This window comes from Haematobia irritans, chromosome 1, assembly GCF_050003625.1.
Source record: "Haematobia irritans isolate KBUSLIRL chromosome 1, ASM5000362v1, whole genome shotgun sequence".
In the NCBI taxonomy this organism is placed as follows: Eukaryota; Metazoa; Arthropoda; class Insecta; order Diptera; family Muscidae; genus Haematobia; species Haematobia irritans.
The window spans coordinates 178227353-178255343 of record NC_134397.1 but is presented as its reverse complement, the minus strand read 5'-3'; the positions used below and the strand labels follow the sequence as shown (position 1 = coordinate 178255343).

Sequence of the window (27991 nt, the reverse complement as noted above, 5' to 3'; positions counted from 1 at the left end):
GAAACGTTTGACCTCAAATATTTTCAAAAATTCACAATTTTTTCAGATTGGATTTAGCATTTTTGTCGACAAAATTTAAATAATTTGTACCATTTTATGAATTCTTAAACTGTTTTTAACCAATTTGAAACAAAAAAAGTTAAAATTACCCATTAAAAATATGAGAAAAGCATGTTATAAAAAATTGAATGAAAAGAACTTCCTGTGTAGTTAAAATAAAGAACATCATTGGGAGTACTTCTTCTGGAAGTGCTTTTAAAGTTGTGCCTTTGGAAGAACTTCCAATTTTTTTTGCTGGGTTATTATACCCCCATCACCATTCTATGGTGGTGGGTATAAAAAGGCACATTTAATACCTATATAAGCCACTTTAGTGAATGAACTAATTGTCGCATGATTACACTAGTTTACACTGAAAATGTACACTTGATGAGAGTCGACTGCTCTTATGTATTTTGAACTGCTGAACTTGAAAAAAAATGTTTAAACATTTTTTATGGAACAGTTTTTGAGATATCCCGTTATTTTTAGTTTTTTGCTCTTTTTTCGCTAAACAAATTATATCTCGAGTTAGAAATGTACGATTATATCGTTGTTGGTACTTGGTAAATTAAAGGTATTAAGATGACGAATAATAGTGTATATATTTCTGGCGGAAAAGTCCACGGTAAAATGCGATTGTTTTTGAAAATTTGGCCTTTTCGCATCGATATTTTTGGAACCACTTAACTTACCACAGATCCAATTATAAAGATGAAAAACGAGTGAACAACTAAAAATAACGGGATATCTCAAAAACTGTTCCATAATTTTTTTTTTAATTGAGCAGATCAAAATACATAAGAAAAGTTGCCTCCCATCAAGTGTACATGAATTTTTTTTTTGTAAACTAGTGTTATTAGAGTGCCAAATTTGAACCGGAAGGGATTAACTACGATGAAGTTAATATGGTAATGCGGCCAATTAAAAAAAAAATATATATATAATATAAAACCTTAAACAAAGTCATTTTTACGACAAACATATATTTTAAATTTAACATCAGTTTAACGATAGATTTTTTTTCTCTGTGCAGGAAATGTGTGTATCACCAAATTCTCTTCAATGGATGTTGTCCAGTCAAGCTCATATAAAACGATTTGTTTTGACATTTTATGTCAACAGCAGCAGCAATCATCGTCATATATTAGAAATATTTTATGTTGAGATCGAAGGTAAGTTAAAAACGTGGCTAAACATATTTTATTCACATTCATATATTAATTCAAGTATATTACATCAATTCATTTTAATTAATTTTAAAAGCATTTCGTTACAATTTTTATAAAACGGTTGAATAAAGTAACTAAATAATGTTTTGATCAAATCAAAAATTATTTCATAAGATTAAAATGAATAATTTTGTTACGGGATGATTTCGTGTCAAAATTTAGAAAAACTATTATATGTTATTAAAAAAATTAAATAAAAAATATGGAATGCTATACAAAACTTAAAGATTTCCCCATAATAAAATTCGCTAGTACATATCTTGTGTGAAATATCAGTTACATTATAACTATAATGAATTTGCCTTATGTAGAATAGTTTTAGTAGCAATGAAACTACGTATGGTAGTTATAGTTCCCTGAAAGTCGCAGTCTACTTTTAGGCTTGTGATTTTCGTTCATTCAAAATGTATGCATGTACAATGAACAAAATACCATTAGTGACTTATGTCATAAAGTCAAGTCCAAGAAATTGGAAGTGCTATTTAAAAGTTGTGAACAGTGTTGCCAGGTGATTGTTCTATATCATTCTAAAAAACCCCCAAAATTTTAGTAATGCATATAGCATTTGAAAAGGTTAGCGAAAGTAATTGTAAAGCATATTTGCCTATATCTGGAAACGTAATATCAATTCAATAATACCTGGGTCATTTTATACGATTTTGAAAAAAATTGCTGCACAAATCGATACAAATTTAGCCCAATTCAGCAGAACATTCCAACTTTCAAAATTGGAAAATGGTAATTTTAACTTCTTGGACATTTCTAGCTATGGCAGCTATTTTCTTAAAGACGTGCCTACTTTTAGGATCGTGATAGAAATGTTATTTTTGTTCACCCTCAAGGTATGCTAATTGCTAAGACTAAAATACCATTCGTGAGGTGTTTTCATGGTTACTTTCTTGCTAAATTGTAACAATTTTTTTAATTGTACCATCTATACTGAAAAAATATTTACGTGATATTAATGATTACGCAACCTAAAGTTTAGGTTGCGAAATTTACAAAATATTAAGGATAAATTTCTTTAAAATAATGAAATTTTAATTAAAATAAAGTTTATAATCTTTGCTTCAAAATTTTTTTTCATTAAATTTAGGACACACATTTTGTAAATTTGCGTCACTCCGTTAAAGTCGCATGTCTTTGAACTAAGGCTAACTTTCCTTAAAGTAAATAAACACATTTTTGATTTAATAAAATTATCCTTAAATTAACTGAAATATTGACACTTTAGATTTAAGACAAAACGCTTCAAATATAAGCTAAGACTTATTTTGAGGATTTAGCGTCTTTGGTTTAAAGTTTTTTTTTGGAATTAAGAAAACATTGTTTACTTTGAAGTATCCGTTACAATTTTGATTTTTAAACTGGCATTTGTTTGTAATTGATACTATTATTTCTGCGATTGAAGACAATTCAATAAAAAAAATTATTGGATCAAGTAATTACGTGTTTGAATCAGAAAAACATTTTTTGTGTGTTTCAAAACACATATATGTTTATAGACAATGTATAAATTAATATAGGTTATATATTATATTTAAAAAAAATGTTATGTCCCAAACATAATATGTTCTAACATATTAACATATATGTCGCAAACATGTTGTGCTAGTTTATGACTTAAATATAATTGCACTTAAATATAATGTGTTCAAAATTTGAATTATATAATTTATATAATTTTTACACCGAAACATGAAAAACAGTCTTTTTCGTCCGTGTACTTACCATCCGAAAATTGGTTCAGATAGGTTCAAAATTATTTATAGAATCCTCTACAGTAGGTAACGGATAAAAAAAACATCTCATAAAAGAAACAAGTATATACGGCCGTAAGTTCGGCCAGGCCGAATCTTAAATGCCCACCACCATGAATCCAATATTAGGGTTTCCTTTGAAATTTCAGGGGGGTTTGAGGACAAATCAAGCAGAACAGTTCAACCAGTACACTTCCCGAAGATAAATTTAAAGATGTTACATATGAAGACTATATCAGATTCTGGATTTGTAAGAACCATTTTTGTTTGAGTTTTAGAGGAATCATTACAATCTCTTATAAGTGTGCAAGAAAATTATAAAATAACGTCTTGATTTGAAATCTTAAATCTGTAGATTTTCATCCGAGCAGTAAAATCTGGAAGTTTTACATTGAGTTTCAAGCAATTTTCATGATCGGTGCGCCTTCTATACCCTCAAGAAGTCAAATTTCAGGCAAATTGTATAAAAACTTCGGATTCTAGAAGCCCAAGAAGTAAAATCGGGAAATCGGTCCATATGGGGGCTATACCAAAACATGGACCGATACTCACCATTTTCGGCACGCCTATTTATGGTCCTAAAATACCTCTAGATTTCCAATTTCAGGCAAATTGGATAAAAGCTACGGTTTCTATAAGCCTAATACCCCAAATCGGGAGGTCGGTTTATATGGGGACCATACCAAAACATGGACCGATACTCACCATTTTCGGCACGCCTATTTATGGTCCTAAAATACCTTTAGATTTCCAATTTCAGGCAAATTGGATAAAAACTTCGGATTCTAGAAGCCCAAGAGGTAAAATGGGGAAATCGGACCATATGGGGGCTATACCAAAACATGGACCGATACTCACTATTTTCGGCACGCCTATTTATGGTCCTAAAATACCTCTAGATTTCCAATTTCAGGCAAATTGGATAAAAGCTACGGTTTCTATAAGCCCAATACCCTAAATCGGGAGGTCGGTTTATATGGGGACCATACCAAAACATGGTGTGGTCCCCATATCATGTTTTGGTACGGACAGATCGACTCAGAATTTCACAACGACCCAGAATATATATATATATATATATATATATATATATATATATATATATATTATATATATATATATATATATATATATATATATATATATATATATATATATATATATATATATATATATATATATATATATATATATATATATATATATATATATATATATATATATATATATATATATATATACACACCTTATGGGGTCTTAGAGCAATATTTCGATGTGTTACAAATGGAATGACAAAGTTAATATACCCCCATCCTATGGTGGAGGGTATAATTAATTGCATCAATTAATTTCGTGATTGAATCAGTAAAATAAATTTTTGTGTGTATAAGCACATTTTGTTATTAGCCAGCACTTTTCATTGTTTCTTTTCAACGACAACACTAGAATGCATTTCTATTAATTTTTGGTAGCAACCGAAACACAAGAATCGAAATTTTACTAATGAAATCAATTAATTTTTTAATCAACAGTTTTTTTATGGCCAATTAAAACTGTGAGTGATGCTATCATTTTTGTGATTGAAGCTATATCAATTAAAAAAATAATTGGATCAATTAATTTCGTTATGAAATAGTTTTTTTTTGTAGACTTGAACAACTTAACTCCTTAGACATCCGTCTGGGATGAGATTTTCCCCGTTTCTTATATTCTCAAACATACAAATAAAATTTAACCACTGATATTATGTGTATATAATTTATTTTTATTTATTAAACGTTTATTATTATGTTTAGCCAAAAGTATAAAAGTTGAAGCAGATGAATTTTTCCAAGCTTTATTTATTATTATCATTATTATAATTTTTTGTTATTTTCATTAACGTTAATTGTTAAGATATATTTACAAAATATGAGTTCAATTATTTATACCAATTATATGTATTGGATAATTGAAAGCATTCATGGATTTTATCCATCTCTAATTGTCTTCCTCAGCATCAGCTTTTCAATTAATTAGTTCATAATAATAACCTTGTATAACTCTTATCCATGGTATGGAGTAACATCTATCAACTATATCATTCAATAAAAATAAAATGTTTTTGTTTTGTTAAGAGAAATTTGAAAAATTATATAACTAAAAAGAAAATGGCATAAAATAAAGTAAAAGGCAAAAATGTCTTAGGATATATGGATTAAGATAAAGGAATAAAAAGGACGATATACATTTATATAAAAAAAAAATAAAAATAATAATAATAGACACCCTGTATATCCTGAAACCAAGTTAATTAAAAAACGCAATATATTTAGAATAGTAAAAGTAAAAAATTTTTAAATTAAAAAATAAAAGATTTTTAAATAAAAATATATCCGTATTAGGGTAAAAAAGAATAAGAAGAAAAGGAAAAACAGAAAATTAAACTTAACAATATTATTGGTAATAATAATAATAATTAGCATAATCAATAGTAATAATAATAATTAACATAATATAATCACACTCAATCATAACCTATTTACTTTTGATACATACATACTACACACATAATAGAATACCACAATAGAAACTCTAAAGCCTTTCAATTCACCAGCATTTATTTAACTCGTCCTGGACTCATCTTGCACTCCATCTGTAAAATTGAATTGAATTCTAAGCCATAACTCCTAAACATTCATCCATTTGTCATATGGAAACTTTAGGCATTACCCGATAATGCCTGACTGTTTCCTTTCGTCCTGATTGCTTGAGGTTGTAATGATGTTGTTGTTGCTTCGGCTGCTGCTGCTGTTTCCGATCCTTTTGCTCATAATTATAAATATAAAATATCGATTGATGTTGCTGTTGGTGTAGTAATAAATGTCGCCTGTATTAGGGATGGTCATCACACATGGAATTCTTGAATGCCAGCTGATGGACAATGGCCTCGTGATTGCTGCTAACATAAAATTCCGAATTCCTTTTGGCTTCGATTTTATTATTGGCCCCCGATGTTGCATTATCGCCCACAATCACTTTGCACATGACCATCTTGACTTCGGCTAAGAAGTCGGACAGGTAACATCATGTGGGACGAGGCGGTGCATTTTGACTTTTGCGATGCGTTGGCGGTGGTGGTGGTGCACTACGCATGCGTGGCACTGGTTTCACATCCAATGGCTTTGGCAATGGGGGCTTAATCAATTGAGTTTTTTGATCTGTGTACGATGATGCCGTATCACCGGACGATGTTGATCGTGAGTATGAGAGTTTGTTGTTCGTTTGTTCGGCATTCTCTGGAGAATAGGTTTTGGTTAATTTCGGTTGACTTGTAATAACATTGGTATTGGCATTTTGCATTTCCATAAGTTTTTTACCCTTAAGTGCTGATATCTCATCATCCCCATCGGAGGATACGGAATCGTAGGGTGAGGGTGACCGTGAATGGGTGGAATAGGTTTCATCGTCTTCTTGTTCATTCTCTTGTATCATGGTACGAAATTCTTGGATAGAATCATTGAGGGCCCACAATTGTGAGAGTAGGGTGAGATCCAATTGGCGAAGTCCAAACTGTAATGACAAAAAAAAAAAGAAAAAACGGAGATATAGTGAGTAAGACTATTAAAAAAATATATGAGATAAATTAACTACAACAATTTATAAAGCTAATTTATAATTTATTAGAACTTAACATAATTTATAAATTATAAAGAATCCTATAACATAGGTATTGCAATCAGTGTTGTCATTGCAGTAAAAAAACTACCAACATTTTAAGAAATTTCTACCAAAATTTTTGAAATTTAAAAAAAATCTCATTTCGAAGGTTATGATCAGGAAAATTTAAACATTTATTGACAGAAATTATTACTACTAATAGAAACTATTTTTTTGATGTACAAAATTTTCTTGAATTGTAAATATATCGATTTAAATGATTTAAGCTTGCGTCAACACAGGGATGTTACTACTTCTACAAACAAGTATATAAAGCAGTAAGTTCGGCCGGGCCGAATCTTAAATACCCACCACCATGAATCAAATATTATAGTTTGCTGTGAAAATTTCAGGGGGATTTGGTGACAAGCAGATCAGTTAAACCAGTACACTTCCCGAAGATAAATTCAAAGATTTTACCTATGAAGACTAGATCAGATTCTGGATTTATAAGGACCATATTTGTTTGAATTTTAGGGGAATCATAAACATCGTGTGCAAGAAAATGAAATGAAAATGAAATAACGCCTTGATTTAAAATCTAATATCTGTAGATTTTTACCCTCATTATTTAAATGATTACCCGAAGTAAAATCTGGAAACTATAATTCAGTTTCAAGCAATTTTCATTATCAGTGCACATGGACCGATATTCACCATTTTCGGCACACCTCTTTATGTTCCTAAAATACTTCTAGATTTAAAATTTCATGCAAATTTGATAAAAACTATGGTTTCTAAAAGGCCAAGAAGTAAAATCGGGACATCGGTCTATTTGGGAGATAAACCAAAACATGGACCAATACACGCCATTTTCGGCTCTCATATTTAAGGTCCTAAAATACCTGTAGATTTCTCATTTCAGGCAAATTGGATAAAAGCTACGTATTCTAGAAGCATTTCTTGCACACCTATTTGTATTCCTAAAAACCTGATGTCTATATCAAAACAAACTCACCATTTTCGGTATACCTTTTTATGGTCCTAAAATACCTCTAGATTTCCAATTTGTGGCAAGTTGGATAAGAAGAGATCGGTCTATATAGGGCCTATATAAAAACATGGTCCGATACTCATCATTTTCAGCACACCTCTTTAGGGTTTTAAAATACCTCTAGATTTCTAATTTCAGGCAAATTTGATAAAAACTACAGATTTTAGACGCCCAAGAAGTAAAAACTGGAGATCGGTCTATATGGGGGCTATACTAAAACATGGACCGATACTCATCATCATTTGGCACACCTCTTTGTGGTCATAAAGTACCTCTAGATTTCCAATTTCAGACAAATTGGATAGAAACTAAGGTTTTTATAAGCCCAAGACCCAAATCGGGAGGTCGGTTTATATGGGGTCTATATCAAAACTTGGACCGATACTCACCATTTTTAGCACACCTCTTTACGGTCCTAAAATACCTCTAGATTTCAAATTTCAACCAAATTGGATAATAACTACGGATTCTAGAAGCCCGAGAAGTAAAATCGGGAAATCCGTCTATATGGGGGATATACCTAAACATCAATCGATAGTCACCATTTTTGGCACATCTCTTTATGGTGCTAAAATACCTCTAGATTTTCAATTTCAGGCGAATTGGATAGAAACTATCGATTCTAGAAGCCCTAGAAATATAATCGGGAGATCGGTCTATATGGAGGCTATACCAAACCATGGACCGATACTCACCATTTTTGGCACACCTCTTTATGGTCATAAAATACCTCTAGATTTCCAATTACAGGCAAATTGGGTAGAAACTAAGGTTTTTATAAGCCCAAGACCCCAAATCGGGAGGTCAGTTTATATGGGGACTATATCAAACCCTGGAGCGATATAGCATACTTCGAACTTGACCTGCCTGCAGACAAAAGACGAGTTTGTGCGAAATTTCAGCACGATTGCTTTATTATTGAAGACTGTACAACAGACAGACAGCCAGACAGACAGACGGACGGACATGTATATATCGTCTTATAATTTCTCCCTGATCAAGAATATATATACTTTATATAGTCGGAAATCGATATTTCGATGTGTTAAAAACGGAATGACAAACTTATTATTCCCCCGTCACCATTCTACACCGAAAGAATTTTCTTCGTAAAAAGAACGAAAAATTTCGTTAAAAGTACGAAATTTGTCATTGTTTTACAACCAAAGAAACTTTTCATTAAAAGTACGAAATATTTCGTACTTTTTACGAAGAAAAGTTCTTCCAAAATTTTCGTAGTTTGTATGAAAAAAATTCGTACTTTTTATGAAGAATCTTCGTACTTTTTATAGAAAATCTTCGTACTTTTTATGAAACAATTTCGTTCTTTTTATGAAAATGTTTCGTACTTTTTATGAAAAATTTTCGTAGTTTTTATGAAATATGTTCGTACTTTTTATGAAAAACTTTCGTACTTTTTTCTGAAAAATGTTCGAACTTTTAGGAAAAAAATTTATAGTCGAAAGTGCATTTGGTTGTAGTTGCAAGTGTGAAAAATGACATCACTACTTTACATCTTAAGTTTTTGAATAATTTTTAGTTTTATTGCTTCACTTTTATTCATAGCGCGCTATCACCCAAATGAGAAGTAGCATAGACTTGCATAAAAAAATAGAATAAAGGAATACACTCAAGCACATTATAAAAGACAATTTAATGCCGCGAACGGAAATTTTACAACTTCAATGAAACTTCTTCGTTATTTCAAAGAAAATGTTTCGTACTTTTTATGAAGAAATTTTAACGCAGAATGTTTCGTAAAATATTCGTAAAAACTTCTTCACAAAATTCATGAAATGTGAAGAAAGTTTCGTTAAAAGTACGAACTTTTTACGAAGAAAAGTTAATGTAGAATGTTTCGTAGAAGTTTCGTATATTCGTAAAATGTTCTTCGTAAAATTTACGAAAATGAATGAAAATTTCGTTATTTTAATGAAGAATTCAGGAAGAATAGTTAATGAAGAATTCTTCGTAAAATTAACGAAGAGAATTCTTTCGGTGTATGGTGGTGGGTGGCTCCCCACCACCGTGGTGCAATGGTTAGCATGCCCGCCTTGCATACACAAGGTCGTGGGTTCGATTCCTACTACGACCGAACACCAAAAAGTTTTTCAGCGGTGGATTATCCCACCTCAGTAATGCTGGTGACATTTCTGAGGGTTTCAAAGCTTCTCTAAGTGGTTTCACTAGAATGTGGAACGCCGTTCGGGCTCGGCTATAAAAAGGAGGTCCCTTGTCATTGAGCTTAACATGGAATCGGGCAGCACTCAGTGATAAGAGAGAAGTTCACCACTGTGGTATCACAATGGACTGAATAGTCTAAGTGAGCCTGATATATCGGGCTGCCACATAACCTAACCTAACCTAACCTATGGTGGTGGGTATAAAAAAGAGAACTTACAGTAAGTTCTCACAATAGATACCCAATAAGCAAATTATTACACCTAAAGAAAAAGTACTTTCTTCCGGAACCTAAGTTTTGCCACACGTAATTCCACTTTAATGAAAAACATTTTCTTTAAGAGCAAATAAAGTCGAATTAATAACAATAAATGCAACGATTGTCTCTAATTTTTTATTTGCTTTTAAATAACATTTTTTTGCTGCAGAAGAAAACTTTTTTTGTCTAAAATTTCATTCCTCAGAAAAGAAAACACTTCTTTCTGTGTAGATATTATATGTGAAGAACCTGACAACTTGTACCAAAGGCGGGCATGCTAACCATTGCTCCACGGTGACCAACTAAATGTATGTTTCTGTTAATTAAAGTTTCTTTACATCGACTCGTGGGCGCCCAAAACTATCCCAGCAAAAAAATTTTGAAGTTATTCTAAAGGCACAACTTTAAAAGCACTTCCAAAAACGTCCTCCCAAAGATGTTCATTATTTTAACTGCATAGGAAGTTCATTTGTGCCAATTTTTTATAATTCTCTGTTTTTCATATTTTTGATGGGAAAATTAAATTTTTTGTTTCAAATAGGCTAAAAGCAGATTAAGAATTAATAAAATGGTACAAATTATTTATATTTTGCCGTATAAAATGCTAAATCCATTCTAGAAAAATTGCGAATTTTTGAAAATATTTGATGTCAAACGTTCCAGATAAGTATTAAAATGCATTAAATGCATTAAAAATCATAAAAAAAATTGTAAAAATTATTTATCAAAATATCACAAAATATCTTAATTCACAACCAAAACACTGAATTCACCTCACACCTTAAGAAGTGATGCAAATTCCAGCGGCTGTTGAAATATTGGACATCCCTCCTATGACAAGCCCATGTTAAATTCATCGCTTCTGCGTCAATTTGGCACCATTTCCGGATTTGGATTCAGTGACCTCAAATTACTAAAAATTTGCTATAAATTTCAAATTAACCCAAAAAAAGTTAAATTTTGATCCCATGTGTAATTAATTGTAAATTGCCGAATAAAATTTTCAACTATTTTTTATTAAATTAAAATATTAATTGGAATAATTAATATTTTACTTAAAATCTTTTTGAAACAATTTCTAAATTGACATTATTTCTGATTAATAAGTTAATTGTATCAGTTACTTTTTTATACCCTCCACCATCACATCGAAATATTGCTCTAAGGCCCCATAAAGTATATATATTCTGGATTGTGGTGAAATTCTGAGTCGATCTGAGCATGTCCGTCCGTCCTTCTGTTGAAAACACGCTAACTTCTGAAAGAAACAAGCTATCGACTTGAAACTTGGCACAAGTAGTTGTTATTGATGTAGGTCGGATGGTATTGCAAATGGGCCATATCGGTCCACGTTTACGTATAGCCCCCATATAAACGGACCACCAAATTTGGCTTGCGGGGACTCTAAGTTAACAATCATGCCTAACTAGGTCCATATCGGTCTATAGTTATATATAGCCCTCAGATAAATCGATCCCCAATCGCACAAAAATTGGTCCATATCAATTTCATAATTGTATATATAGCCCCCATATAAGCGAACCCATATTTCAATTCTGGTATGGACTAACTCACAATGTAGAAGACGATGTTAAGAAGTTTTAAGATACCACAACCCAAGTAATTCGATTGTGGAAGACAGTCTTTCGTAGAAGTTTCTACGCAATCAATGGTAGAGGGTACATAAGATTCGGCCTGGCCGAACTTACGGCCGTATATAATAGGGTTTCCTTTGAAATTTCAGGTGGGTTTGATGACAGATATTCTCGCAAGCAGAGCAGATCAACTAGTACACTTCCCCAAGATAAATTTCAAGATTTTACCTATGAAGACTATATCAGATTCTGGATTTATAAGAACCATTTTTGTTTGAGTTTTAGAGGAATCATTAACATCTCTAGTAAGTGTGCAAGAAAATTATAAAATAACGTCTTGATTTGAAGTAAAATCTGGAAATTTTACATTGAGTTTCAAGCAATTTTCGTGATCAGTGCGCCTTCTATACCCTCAAGAAGTGAAATCGGTCTATATGGGGGCATTACCAAACCGATAAAAAAAAACTAATCCGATACACGTTTTTGTGAGCCTAAAATACCAGAATATTTACTATTTCCGGCAAATCGGATAAAAACTACGGTTTCTAGAAACCCAAGGAGTTAAATCGGGAGATTGTTCTTATGGGGGCTATATTAATATATGGACCGATACTCACCGTTTTCGGCACACCTCTTTATGGCTCGAAAATACCTCTAGATTTCCAATTTAAGGCAAATAGGATAAAAACTTCGGATTATAGAAGCCCAAGAAATAAAATGGGGAAATCGGTCTATATGGAGGCTATACCAAAATATGGACCGATACTCACCATTTTCGGCACACATATTTATGGTCCTAAAATACATCTAGATTTCCAATTTCAGGCAAATTGGATAAAAACTACGGTTTCTATAAGCCCAAGACCCCAAATCGGGAGGTCGGTTTATATGGGGACCATACCAAAACATGGACCGATGCTCACCATTTTTGGCACACCTCTTTACGGTTCTAAAGTACCTCTCGATATCCAATTTCAGGTAAATTGGATAAAAACTGCGGTTTCTATAAGCCCAAGAAGTAAAATCGGGAGATCGGTCTATATGGGGGCTATACCAAAATATGGACCGATACTCACAATTTTTGGCACACGTATTTGTGGTCCTACAATACCTCTAGATTTCCAATTTCAGGTAAATTGAATAAAAACTGCAGTTTCTATAAACCCAAGAAGTAAAATCGGGAGATCGGTCTACATGGGGGCTATACCAAAACATTGACCGACACTCACCATTTTTGGCACACCTCTTTATGGTCATACAATACCTGTAGATCTCAAATTTCAGGCAAATTGGACAAAAACTACGATTTCTATAAGCCCAAGACCCCAAATCGGGAGGTCAGTTTATATGGGGACTATATCAAACCCTGCAGACAAAAGACGAGTTTGTGCAAAATTTCAGCACGATTGCTCCATTATTGAAGACTGTAGCGTAATTACAACAGACAGACAGACGGACATGGTTATATCGTCTTAGAATTTCTCCCTGATCAAGAATATATGTACTATATATAGTCGGAAATCGACATTTCGATGTGTTACAAACGGAATGGCAAACTTATTACACCCCCGTCACCATTCTATGGTGGTGGGTATAAAACGAGTAGGAAGCAGGGGACAATTAAACGGACTGAAAAACACCTAAGGGTGAACGAAATATGAAAAATTTGGGTTATGGTGAAAAATTCATTAGCAAAAATTCTTGTGCTATTAATAATATTTTTGGTTTCATTATAACTTTATTTTATAATCTTGCTAATTTATATTGCAGAACATTGTTTCACACGAAAATTAACTTTCATAACAATGTAATACTTTTTATTAGCATTGGAAGAACTTGAAGGAAATCAACATCAATTTGAATGACAAACCCATGTTGATTGATTTGCAACACTTAAATTTCACAAATGTCAAATCAACGACACTATAGATCAGAGCGATTGCGCAGCATTCCGTGTCGCATAACGTCAAGCAAATGACAATAGGGAATGGTATCAGGTTGCATGGTAAGCTATGACTGTTCCTCCTTATTGATCTTTCTCTCACCACCATTCGAAATGTTTATGACAACATCTACTCTGATGAATTCTATCACTTTTTTGACCGCAAATTGAAGTTTTCATTTACATCTCCAATACGATACTGGTGTTCGATGGTGCCGACAATTTTCCAAACCAAAGAAAGATGTGATGTGGTGAGGACATATAACATTAAAGAAAGGCAAACGAAAAACTTATGGTAAATGTTGGGGAGAAAAACTTAGCCAATCGAAGATGTGAGTGTGACATATTTCACCTTTATGGTGGAAAATTCTTACTCACGCATTATCATGCAGTAAATTTGATCGTTTATATTGGATTATTTTGTGAACTTGTGGACTTAAATCGGTTAACATAAAACATCTATGGAAAATCTAAAGTTTACCGGGACCGATAATGTTATACCCTCCACCATTCTATAAACCACCGTGGTGCAATGGTTAGCATGCCCGCCTTGCATACCCAAGGTCGTGGGTTTGATTCCTGCTTCGACCGAACACCAAAAAATTTCTCAGCGGTGGATTATCCCACCTCAGTAATGCTGATGACATTTCTGAGGGTTTCAAAGCTTCTCTAAGTGGTTTCACTGCAATGTGGAACGGTTCGGACTCGGCTATAAAAAATAGGTCCCTTGTCATTGAGCTAAACATGTAATTGGGCAGCACTCAGTGATAAGAGAGTTAAGATGATTCAATTTGTAAGAAGAAAATTCCCAAATGTTTTCTCCATAAGAAGTTAGCATAAAGGAAACAAAATTGAGTTATCTCACCCAGCTAGATCTATACTAAAAGGCTGTGGAAATGTTCATTCGCCCGAACAGAAACATGTACAGTATAGGCTTGTATGGATCTATAACAGGTTGGCTGATAAGTCCCCGGTCTAACAAAGAAAAACACATTTTTTTTTGTCAAAATTCGTTTTTATTAGTTGTGTTCCTTTACGTACTACTAGTTACTACTTTTACCAGTTTTTACTAGAGACCATTCCTCAACCCCAAAAAATAGTAAAAGTAGTAAACAATTTTAAGAGAACAATGTCACAATGCATGTCTCTTTTAAAATTTTTTTACTACAAGTTACTCGACAAATTTTTTCGAGTAAAGGTTGTAGATATGTCATGACAAAAATAATTATTTGTTTTCAAATTTTCGAAACTAAAGTAGTTCCAAATCGTTTTTTTTTTGGAAATAATTCTGTAACTTTTTAATGGATTAAGATATCATCATAATTTTTTCTTTGTGTCAAAGCTGAAATGTTTTTCTCTATATTTAGAGGTCCCTTTGTAGGTCCCTAGTGGATTCACGGGCTGGCCTATAGACGTTGGAAGTTGGACACCTCGGATGTATGAAATTTAGTGTTACTTGGCAAACGCGCAATTATGCACCGATTTTCATGATTTTTGTTTTGCTGGATAGAACTTATAAACTACCATAAAAAGGTTGTGTATGTGTGCGAATATATCTAATATTTACGAGATAGGGCCTTACAATTTATTTTTTTTGCAAAATTTGAACAAAGTGGGGTCTGTATTTTGAGTCTAGAAGGACTACATTCCTTATAAAATTCTACGTATTCTGGAGGAAAATTTTGTGCACCTTTGTGCTTTAGATTTAACGTGTGGACTCCACAATTTGGAATTTCAAAACAATGCCAAACCAATACCACTTGTTTCGAAAAAAGTACCAAAACATTGACCGTCTCACACCAAATTCGGAACACCCTTTAATGGACCAAAAGTACCTCTACGTTTTGAATTTCATGCAAATCGGATAAAAGTTTTAATGTCTGTGTCATGAAGACCCCAATTGGGGGGTCGGTTCATATGGAAGCAAAATCGAAACTTAGGCCGAAGTAGTCCCATCTTCAAAATTGACCTGCATGTAGAAGAAAAACGTGTCTGGTAAAATTTCAGCACTATAGGTTCATTATTGAAGGAAGTAGCCTGATTACAACAGATAGCCAGACAGAGAGACATCGTCTTACAATTTCTCCCTGATCAAGACTATATATACTTTCTATAGTCAGAATTCGTTATTTGTGTGTTACAAATGGAATGAAAAACCCCACCTTATAAGATACTGATAATATGCGCTATTACTCTACTTTATAGCCCAGAAGCCAGAGTTTTACTTTGATTAAAAATTTTGCAAAAGGAGTACTTTTTATAACAAAGTAAAAACCATAGCTTCTTTCTATCGTAATAAGGATTTCAAAGTTTCCTGCAAAAAATCTGCCATTTGTCAAAAAAATTTCGATATAAAAGTGTTTAATTTACCTACATGTTTTGAAAATATTTATTCAAATCACAATGCTTCTTTTGTTTTTTATTTGACATTTTTGCAATTTTTACTATATTTTCGTTCCTGTACATTTAATAAATATAGAAATCTGAGAGGATTTTCAATATTTCTCTCTTTTACTACTTTTTACTACGAGTAAAGTAAAGGAACTCACCTATTATTAACATAGTTCCCTTCAACGATTATAACGACCTTCCAATTTTTTGATATCATTTTGGTAGTACTCCTTCGGTTTTGCCTCAAAATAGGCCTCAGTTTCGGCGATCACCTCTTCATTGCAGCCAAATTTTTCCCCTGTGAGCATCCTTTTGAGGCCTGAGAACAAAAAAAAGTCGCTGGGGGCCAGATCTGGGCTTCGAATTGCTTCCCCACCCATCGTATTCTCCAGATCTGGCCCCCAGCGACTTTTTCTTGTTCTCAGACCTCAAAAGGATGTTCACAGGGAAAAAATTTGCCTGCGATGAAGAGGTGATCGCCGAAACTGAGGCCTATTTTGAGGCAAAACCCAAGGAGTACTACCAAAATGGTATCAAAAAATTGGAAGGTCGTTATAATCGTTGTATCGCTCTTGAAGGGAACTATGTTGAATAATATAAACGAATTTTTACAAAAAATGTGTTTTTCTTTGTTCGACCGGGACTTATCAGCCAACCTGATAAATATGTAAATTGCGCCTCCTGAAATTTTGGTTGCGTTATCTTTGATACCACGTAAATATTTTTTAGTTTATGCTCACGTAAAACTAGGTATTTGAACCCATGCGTGAGTCCCAATAGTTTTGTATCACTTTCACATCTCTAGTTGGGGGGTCAATTATATGAATGCGGAAGACATGTTGTAATATGCTTAATTTTGCAACCTCGCTACAGAGACAAACAAACGTCGAATGAAGAACATTAAGTCAGACCGCCAGCCCAGCAATAGCACCAACAATGTCGAAGTCATTGTAATTTAATTAAAGCAAGCAAACATTAAATGGCACTGAAGAACACAGATTCTTAAGATAAACTTGGAAGTGGTAATGGCGCAGCAAAGACAAATGTTGTGAAAACAAAGACCAGAATGCCGCAAAACGCCCAGAGCAATGTATATACTTGGATACACCTCATGTGGGCATTTCACCATCATGAAGAAACGCATGCGTAGCGTAGAATCCGCAAAAACATTGCGTTTCAAATGTCCAGAGGTTACGAAAGTGTTAGTGATTGGCAAATTACAACTTTAATTGAAATTCATCGTGTTGATTTGTAAAAGTTGTAATTAATTTTGATTCTAGGCAGACCATGTAGCTAATAAATCAATAAAGCTGTATAATTCATTTTAATATACCCAATTGAAGTAAAGGAAATATGACATTGGAAATGAAAAATATGCCAAATCATAGATAACACTCACGGTCACAAGTAGAGTGATCAAAACAGGTGAATGAAAACCGGTGAATGGGTTTATCTTCCGATTGTCGGTTTTGATGAAAGTCCCATTTTTGGTAAACCGGTAGAACCGGTGTTTTACAATAATAACAATATTCGGTTTTCATATTTTCAATGTAGAATTGCCAATTTAAGGCCAAATATAGGGAATTACAACAAACTAGAAGTGCCCATACGAGTATGTAATAGGTACTTTTAGTTAATGTGGTATCACAATGGACTGAATAGTCTAAGGGAGCCTGAAACTTAATCGGGCTGCCACTTTAACCTAACATAGGGAATCTTGTGGGTATTTTAATAACTACGAATAAAAAGTGTGCCATATAGGTTCAACGTACATTTGAATCAAAAAACAAAAATGTGTCGAATTATTTTTTCTTTGATTTTTCATGACAATAAAATTAGATATTCTTTTCAAAAGTACGTGTTGCTATAAAAACCGATTATGCCGGTTATTTTATCAAATAAAAAAACGTAGAAAAACCCGGTTAGTGCATATGTACATACCAATTTTTTTCTGATTCAATCACAAAAATAAATTGATCCAATTAATTTTTTATTTGATTTTTATTTTATTTGATCAAATGATCAATTACAGTTTTAATTGGGCATCAAAAAATACTTGATTAACAAATTAATTGATTAACAAATTTCAATTATTATTTTAAAAGATTCAACTAAATTTTTAATTGATGTTTAATTGCAGAATTCAATTAATTTTTTAATTAAAACGTAACTATACTATATTTCAATCAATTTCTGTAACTAGTTTTAATCACTTTTTAGTTTGATTGAAAATTTGATTTTTCAAATGAATTTTTAATTAAAAACTAAAGAAATCCATACTTTTTTTTAATTTACTTAGTCTTCCGAGTTTGATTAAAAAATTAATTGTATCAATTATTTTTTTAATTGAAAATTGAAAAAAATTTCAATCATTGTTTCTAATTTGTTTTAAAGGTTTATAGTATTAATTAATTTTTTAATTGAAAAAGTTTTCAGCTTCAATCAATTTGTTAATTGGGAATATTTTGGTGATATAAAAGGTTAGTAGTATTAATTAATTTTTTAATTGAAAAAGTCTTCCGCTTCAATCAACTTTTTAATTGGGAATATTTTGGTGATATTTTTGTGTGCACACAAAAATATTTTTGGTCTTCAATCACCAAATTAATTGCTCCAATTAATTTTTAATTGAAATGTCTTCAATCACAGAAATGATAATATCAATCACCAAAGTTAACTAAAAAAATTAATTGCTACAACTAATTTTTGTGATTGATTTTTGTTTCAATTAAAAAATTTGTTGCATCAATTAAATTGTTAATAGAATATTTTTTAAAACTAAAATATTCAATTTCATTTCGCAATCCAAAGTGATCATATAAAATAATTACAATTAATTTTATGTTAGTTAGCTGATGGCCTCTGTAGCCAATGCTACTATTGTAATATTATTCTTATATTATACTATAAGTCTGTGTAAGCAAAACCCAGAAGGAGACGAGATAGATACATGGTGTCTTTGGCAATAATGCTCAGGGTGGGTCCCTGATTCGATCTAGCCATGTCCGTCCGTCTGTGAACACATTTTTCTGATCAAAGTATAGGTCGACGTTTAGTCCAATCGACTTCAAATTTGGCATAAGTTTATGTTTTAAGTTCGAATAGAATCCTATTGACTTTGGAAGAAATCGGTTCAGATTTAGATATAGCTCCCGTATATATCTTTCGCCCGATATGCCCTTATATGGACCCAGAAGCTAAAGTTTTTCCCGAAAATTTGAAAATTTGCACAAATATAACAATTGGTCGTGTAGTCAAGTGTACCAAATTTTATTGAAATCGGTTGAGATTAAGATATAGCTCCCACATATATATCTTTCGGCCGATTTAGACTCGTATGGCCACAGTGGTCGAAATTTTACTCCGAACTTCGTGAAATTTTGCACAGGGTGTAGAATTTACATTCTTACTATGCGAGCCAAAAATAATCTACGAAGATTTTATTTCTGTAGAAATTTTTGTCAAAATTTTCTTTCTATAGAAAATTTTGTCAAAATTTTTATTTCTGTAGAAAATTTTGTGAAAATTTTATTTCTATAGAAAATTTTGTTAAATTTTTATTTCTGTAGAAAATTTTGTTAAAATTTTATTTCTGTAGAAAATTTTGTCAAAATTTTATGTCTACTTTGTCAAAATGAATTATATACGTATTGGATCGATCTTTTTTGATTTAATATATACCACGTATGGACTTACATACAATTTAGAAGATGGTGTTAGGAGGTTTTAAGATACCTTGCCATCGGCAAGCGTTACCGCAACTTAAGTGATTCGATTGTGGATGGCAGTGTTTAGATGAAGTTTCTACGCAATCCATGATGGAGGGTACATAAGCTTCGGCCTGGCCGAACTTACGGCCGTATATACTTGTTTCTGATTCAATCACAAAATTAATTGATCGAATTAATTTTTTATTTGATTTATTTGATAAAATGATCAATCAAGGTTTTAATTGGGCATCAAAAAATACTTGATTAACAAATTAATTGATTAAAAAATTTCAATTATTATTTTAAAAAGTTCAATTAAATTTTTAATTGATGTTTAATTGCAGAATTCAATTAACTTTTTAATTAAAACGTAACTATACTATCTTTCAATCACTTTCTCTAAATATTTTGAATCACTTTTTGGTTTGATTTAAAATTTGATTTTTCAAATAAATTTTTAATTAAAAACTAAAGAAAAGTTAATTGTATCAATTAATTTTTTAATTGAAAATTTATAAAATTTCAATCATTGTTCTAATTTGTTTTAAAGGTTTATAGTATTAATTAATTTTTTAATTGAAAAAGTTTTCAGCTTCAATCAATTTGTTAATTGGGAATATTTTGGTGATATTTTTGTGTGCACAATCTTCAATCACGAAAATAATTGTTCCAATTAATTTTTAATTGAAATGTCTTCAATCACAGAAATGATAATATCAATCACCTAAGTTAATTAATTTTTTTTTTGGGAGCCACCGTGGTGCAATGGTTAGCATGCCCGCCTTGCATGCACAAGGTCGCGGGTTCGATTCCTGCTTCGACCGAACACCAAAAATTTTTCAGCGGTGGATTATCCCACCTCAGTAATGCTGGTGACATTTGTGAGGGTTTCAAAGCTTCTCTAAGTGGTTTCACTGCAATGTGGAACGCCGTTCGGACTCGGCTATACAAAGGAGGTCCCTTGTCATTGAGCTTAACATGGAATCGGGCAGCACTCAGTGATAAGAGAGAAGTTCACCAATGTGGTAACACAATGGACTGAATAGTCTAAGTGAGCCTGATACATCGGGCTGCCACCTAACCTAACCTAACCTACAACTAATTTTTGTGATTGATTTTTGTTTCAATTAAAAAATTTGTTGAATCAATTAAATTGTTAATAGAATATTTTTTAAAACTCAATTAAAAATTTAATTGGAAAAATTTTCGTGATATTTTTGCCTGTATAAGCAAAGCCCAGAAGGAGACGAGATAGACACATGGTGTCTTTGGCAGTAATGCTCAGGGTGGGTCCCTGAGTCGATCTAGCCATGTCCGTCCGTCCGTCTGTCTGTGAACACATTTTTCTGATCAAAGTTTAGGTCGCAGTTTTAGTCCAAACGACTTCAAATTTGGCACAAGTTTCTGTTTTGGGTCAGAATAGAACCCTATTGATTTTGGAAGAAATCGGTTCAGATTTAGATATAGCTCCCGTATATATCTTTCGCCCGATATGCACTTATATAGACCCAGAAGCTAAAGTTTTACCCGAAAATTTGAAAATTTGCACAAATATAACAATTGGTCGTGTAGTCAAGTGTACCAAATTTTATTGAAATCGGTTGAGATTAAGATATAGCTCCCACATATATATCTTTCGGCCGATTTAGACTCGTATGGCCACAGTGGTCAAAATTTTACTCCGAACTTCGTGAAATTTTGCACAGGGCGTAGAATTTACATTCTTACTATGCGTGCTAAATTCAGTTAAATCGGTTCAGATTTAGCTATAGCTCCCATATATATATATATCTTTCGCCCGATATGGACTTATATGGCCACAGAAGCCAGAGTTTTAGCCCAATTTGATTGAAATTTTGCACTAGGAGTTCAATTAGTAGTGTAGTCAAGTGTGTTAAATTTTATTGAAATCGGTTCAGATTTAAATATAGCTACCATATATATATTTCGCCCGATTTTCCCTCATATGACCACAGAGATCAAAGTAAATCGGTCTAACGTGAAATTTTGCACAGGGAGTAGAATTAACATAGTAACTATGCATGTCAAATTTGGTTGAAATCGGTTCAGATTTTTTTCCGGTTTCGGAAAATAAAAGACCAAAATACCTACATTTTCCTTGTAAAATCGCCACTGCTAAGTCGAAAACTTGTAAAAGTGACTCAAATTTTCCTTTATTTCTAATACATATCTATCGATCGATAAATCATAAATACACTCTTGCGCAGTTGCTTCAAAATTGGTTCATATTTAAATGTTTCCCATATTTTGTTCCTAACATTGTGTTCCACCCCAGGGCATTAGCCGAATTAAATTTAAAGTCTATAAATATTGTAGAACTCTGTCCAGATATGGTCAGATTTAAATATATGTGTATGGGAACATAAACCCAACACATTGGACGGATTTGATATGGCATCGAAAATGTGGATCTACAAAGCGGTGCAGGCCGCGCCCGACTTTAGACTTTTCTTACTTGTTTTTTTATACCCTCCGCCATAGGAACTTAGTCATTCCGTTTGTAACAAATCGAAATATTGGTCTAAGACCCCATAAAGTATATACATTCTGGGTCGTGGTGAAATTTTGAGTCGATCTAAGCATGTCCGCCCGGCTGTCCGTCCGTCCGTCCGTCTGTCCGTCCGTCCGTCCGTCCGTCCGTCTGTCCGTCCGTCCGTCCGTCTGTCCGGCTGTAAGTCCGTCTGTGGATATCACGCTATCTTCCGAACAACAAGCTATCGACTTGAAACTTGGCACAAGTAGTTGTTACTGATGTAGGTCGAACGTTTACGTATAGCCCCCATATAAACCGATCTCCAGATTTGACCTCCGGAGCCTATTGGAGGAACGAAATTCATCCGATATATGATATTAGTACATGATCTCTAACAACCATGCAAAAATTTATTCATATCGGTCCATAAATATATATAGCCCCCATATAAACCGATCCCCAGATTTGACCTCCGGAGCCGCTGGGAGGAGCAAAATACATCCGATACGGTTGAAATTTGGCGAGTGTTGTTAGTATATGACCTCTAACAACCGTGCAAAAATCGGTTCATAATTATATAGAGTCCCAATATAGTCCGATCCCAAGATTTGATCTCTGGAGCCTCTTGCAGGAGCAAATTTTATCCGATCCGGTTGAAATTTGGTACGTGGTGTTAGTATGTGGTCTTTAACAACCAAAAATTGGTCCATAAATATATATAGCCCCCATATAAACCGATCCCCAGATTTGACCTCCGGAGCCTCTTGGAGGAGGAAATTTCATCCGATCCGGTTAAAATTTGGTACAATGTGCCTGTATATGGCCCCACTAACAACCATGCCAAAATTGGTCCAAATCGGTCTATAGTTATATATAGCCCCCAGATAAACCGATCCCCAATCACACAAAAATTGGTCCATATCGATTCATTAGTGTATATAGCCACCGTATAAAGCGACCCCATATTTTAATTCTGGCTCTCTAATTACCGTGCAAAAGTTCATATCGGATTGTAATTATTTCTAGACTTCCCTATATATACCGGTCAAGAATTGAATTATATACGTATTCTGCTTTTCTTGGTCTAATATATACTACGTATGGACTTAAGATACCTTGCAATCGGATATATTACCACAATCCAAGTAATTCGATTGTTGATAACAGTCTTTATTAGAAGTTTCTACGCAATCCATGGTGGAGGGTACATAAGATTCGACCTGGCCTAACTTACGGCTGCACTGAAAAAAAATATTGACCTAATATGGATTATTGGATTATGCAACTTTAATTTTAGGACTCAAAATTTACGCAATGCTAAGGACAAACTTCTTTAAAACAATGACATTTTAATTAAAACAAAGTTTATAATCCTTGCTTCAAAAATTTGTTTCATTAAATTTAGGACACAAATCTTGAAATTTTGCGCCTCTCTGCTGAAGTTGTAGATTTTTGAAGTAAGGCAAATTTTCCTTAAAATAAAGAAAAACATTTTTAATTTAAAGAAATCGTCTATAACTCAACTGACATATTAAATTTTTAAATTTAAGATAAAAACGCTTCAAATATAGGCTACGACTTATTTTAAGGATTTGCATCTTTGGTTTAAAGTTTTTTAGCATTAGGAAAACTGTTGTTACTTTGAAGTACCTGGCATAATTTGGATTTTGAAATTGAAATTTGTTTGTACATAAATGCCTTTATTAATATATCGCAAAATGGTAATAAAAACTCGATGAATGAGATCTGTATCCAATTTTAATTTTATTGATTCTAGATTTAAATCCAGGGAGGTCCGTAAAAAATATCTTTATTTTAAAGAAGCCGCATCTTTGGCTCGGAATCAATACCAAAATCCTTAAGGGAAGGTCAAAAACTTTGGATCCAAGTAAACTTTTTTTTGAGTGTGTATACACTCAAAAAAAAGCGAACTCTCTATTTCACTAAAGCCAATTTAACTTTATTTTAGTTCATGGAATTATTATGTTTGTAGAAGTGTCCTTTACTCTAATAATTTTTTGTGTACGTTAGTTAAATTAACTAAAACCGAGGAAAAAAATATACTCAAATGAAGCATAAAGATTAACTAAATTCGGGTCTTCCACAAAATAGTTCAGAATTTCTTGAAATTTGTAAATTTTACCAAAAATGCGTCCATCATGAACTTCGTAGTCACTAAAGACATTCTTGCAATTTTGAACTCCAAGTTTTTCCTTCAAACTACAAAATTTTCTTTAACAAGTGAAAAAACTTAGTTATGCCTAATAAATTTTCTTGAATTTGTCGAAAAATATTTACTTATTTTTATGAAATCGGCGTGATGCCAACGTTCGTAATACTGTTTAGTTAAAATTTTCTACAAATATCCAAAATTTTCTACAAATATCCAAAATTTTCTAAAATTAAGCGAAAGTTTTCTTCCTGGTGGGCTCACTGTTTTTTCAGTGTATAGAACCAAACCAATTTCAAGGATTTGAGATGGTATCGTATTTTTCTAGTTTTCCAACATTCTACAAAGGCATCCGTAAACCAACTTAAGAACACGCCCAAAAACGGCCAACATTTTTTTTTGAAATTATATATTTGATTAGCTTTCATTGATTTTTTTCGCATTTCGCTGTTTTCTTGATCTCTTTAATTGTTATTGCCAATAGTATGACAAGAACTACGTGTTGTTTTGCTTTGAAATTTCAAGGTAGTTTTAATAGGTACGATTCAATACTATCTTTGTTCCGTTCCTTTTTATTATGGTAACTGTCCACAGAATATTTCAATATCACTTCGAAAACGGCCATACTTAATATGATTATATAATTTTGTTGGTTTGATTATTTAACATACAATAAAGGTCCAAGAAAAAGAGAGGCAAGTGAATTTCAATGTTGTGATAGGTGAGGTCATATTCATAGAACTGATTCTTTTCTTTTGTAAGAGATTTGATTAATTGTTAGTTTTTTTTTATGGCATTTCGATATGGTCATTTTAAGGTGTTAAATAATTTGTTTCACCTTCTTTGTCCACGTGTCATAAACACCTTCGTGTGAATAAAAAAATGAGACTATAAATCACAATTTACATGATTCTTATGTTTGATTTTGATTGAAATTACACCCAAAATTATGAACTTGTCACTGGCGAATATGATAATCGGATTATGTTGTATATCAACAAAAATTGAAGCCCACATTAGTTTGAATGGTAATTTTTATACCCTTCACCACTACTGTGGTACAGGGTATAATAAGTTTGTGCATTTGTATGTAACGCCAAGAAATAGTGGTCATAGACCCATCTTTTAGTATACCGATCGACTTAGAATTAAATTCTGAGTCGATTTAGCGATGTCCGTCTGTCCGTCCGTCTGTCCGTCCGTCTGTCTGTATATGTAATTTTGTGCACAAAGTACAGCTAGCAATTGAAGTCCGCTCGTCCTCAAATTTGGCATAGGGCCGTTTCTTGGGGCAGAGACAATCGCTATTGGTTTTGAAAAAAATCCGTTCAGATTTAGATATAGCTGCTATATATATTTATCCCCGATTTGATCATAGTTAGCGTGTTTATCAACCGATTTTCTTGAAATGCCGTACATCTAAATATTTTATGAATCTCGAAAATCTTACAAAATATCAGCCTAATCGGTTAAGATTTAGATATAGCTCCCATATATATCTTTCGTCCGATTTAGACTCATATGCACTGAAAAAAAAACATGCCCGGTTCCAAAGATTTTGTCTTTACTTTAAAAATTTTGGTATTGATTCCGAGCCAAAGAAGCGGAATACAAGTAAGGATACTTTTAAGACACAATTCTCTTTTAAATTTAGGTTTTGTGTACTTGCTTCTAGGAAGCAAATTTTATGTTTTCGCTTTTTCAGCTATTTTTCTTCATATGCTATCAAAGTCCTTTAAAAACGAGTTAACGACAACTTTATTTTCCACATTAAGACTCGACTTCCAGTAGTAATTAGGCTATGTTTCACGTAAAAAACGTCTTTAAAATAAAGTGTTGAAAAACATGTCCTATATTTGAACGATTTTTTGCTTTATAGTCAAGATGCAAAAAAAAAAACAACAAATTTAAAGACAATTTCATTAATTTTAAAGATTTTTTCTGAATTACTAAAGTCAAGTTGACCTTAGCCCAAACATTTTTTCTTTCATGTTATGATACTCATTTTTAAGCGAAATCGCTTAATTATAAGGACAATACGACTTCATTGAAAAGTTTATCGACTTTTGGACAAGGAAAAAACTTTATATTAGAGAAATGCGTCTTCTATGCTAAGAAAAATTTGCATTCGTATTTTAAAGACATGAAATCTTTGACCTCACGACAATATTTTTTTCAGTGTGACCACAGAGGCCAAAATTTACAACCGATCTTCGTGAAATTTTGCACAGAGGGTAGAATTGACATTCTACCAATGCTTGGTCAATTTGATTGAAATCGGTTCAAATTTAGATATAGCTCCCATATATATCTTTCGTCCGATTTGAACTTATATGGCTACAAAAGCCAGAGTTTTGCCGTGATTTGCTTCAAAAATGTTTACAAAAATTTTAAATACTTATATGTGCCGCATATATATTTTTTGAAAAACAAAAACAGTAATTTCTTTTCTCAGAAACGAAGTTTTCTTTTATTGCTAAAGTTGTTGATTTTGAGTCAAATAAAGTTCGTTGGGGACTAAAGTGGTATTATAAATGAAGATTTAGCAGGTTTTTAAAATAAGGTCCCGGCGAATCTTGTGCCGTTATTTATGGTTAGGTTTTTGTGGTAGCCTGGTCGATTAAAAATCTTCAAAATTTTTCTATAAACTTAGAATAAATGGATTTATTAAATTGCCTATAATTTCGAAAGAAATGTGTGTTTGCAACATTTTTCCATTTTTTTTATTATTTTGTCTCAAATGTCGTTTGATTCATTTGAACAATCCTCAATCGTGGTATAAGTGTTCTACAAAAGCAATTCAACCATGAGTCTAGGCAGCTATTATAAAAGCTTAGTAAAAATATTCTGTCAGAGAGAATTACATCAATTACTTCAGTAATACAATGTCGAGGATAACCTTAAGCTAGCCCCAATGTATGCAGTGTGCAAGCAATGCAACGTGGGTATTCAGGTGGGTCGGACATACATGTTTGTTTATATGTCTAAAGAGTAATTTTGGAGGATTATTTATTTTTCGAGTACAAAGATTGAAACGATTATAAATTAATTTGGAAATTTCCCTTTATACACTGGAAAAAATGTAATGGCACGTAACTTACACAATAATAAGGACAAAATTGCTTAAAATAAAGAAACTTTAATTGAAAGAAAGTCATAATCTAATTTTTACAATTAGATTAAGGAACATGATTAATAGACTCATTGAAAAGAAAACGCCAGATACAAATCTATACGCGCCTGTAGTGAAAAGATGATGTACAGTGGGAGAAAAGATGATTCAATTTGTAAGAGGAAAATTCCCAAATGTTTTCTCCATAAGGAGTTAGCATAAAGGGCCCAAAATTGAGTTATCTCTCCCAGCCAGATCTATACTAAAGGCTGTGGAATGATTCATTCGCCCGAATCGAAACATGTACAGTCCAGGCGTGTATAGATTTGTATCTGGAGTTTTCTTTTCAATGACTCTATTAATCATGTTCCTTAATCTAAATCTGTCCATAAAGCTCAATCAATAATTGTAAA

General features: G+C 32.6%; 1 protein-coding gene across 2 annotated transcripts in view; it reads right to left on the bottom strand.

The window, feature by feature from the left end:
- Positions 1-4775: 4775 nt before the first annotated feature.
- The window catches only part of LOC142222168 (uncharacterized), a 236877-nt gene continuing 213661 nt past the window's right edge, over positions 4776-27991 (bottom strand). The window contains exons 4-5 of one of the 2 annotated variants that reach the window (XM_075292169.1): positions 6391-6583; positions 4776-6309 (exon numbers count right to left, since the gene is read on the bottom strand). In XM_075292169.1, the coding sequence (XP_075148284.1) occupies positions 6098-6309; positions 6391-6583 (405 nt within the window). In that variant the 3' untranslated portion in view covers positions 4776-6097. Of the gene's footprint in view, positions 6584-27991 lie in introns of both variants that reach the window. The other variant, XM_075292168.1, reaches the window with a different exon arrangement.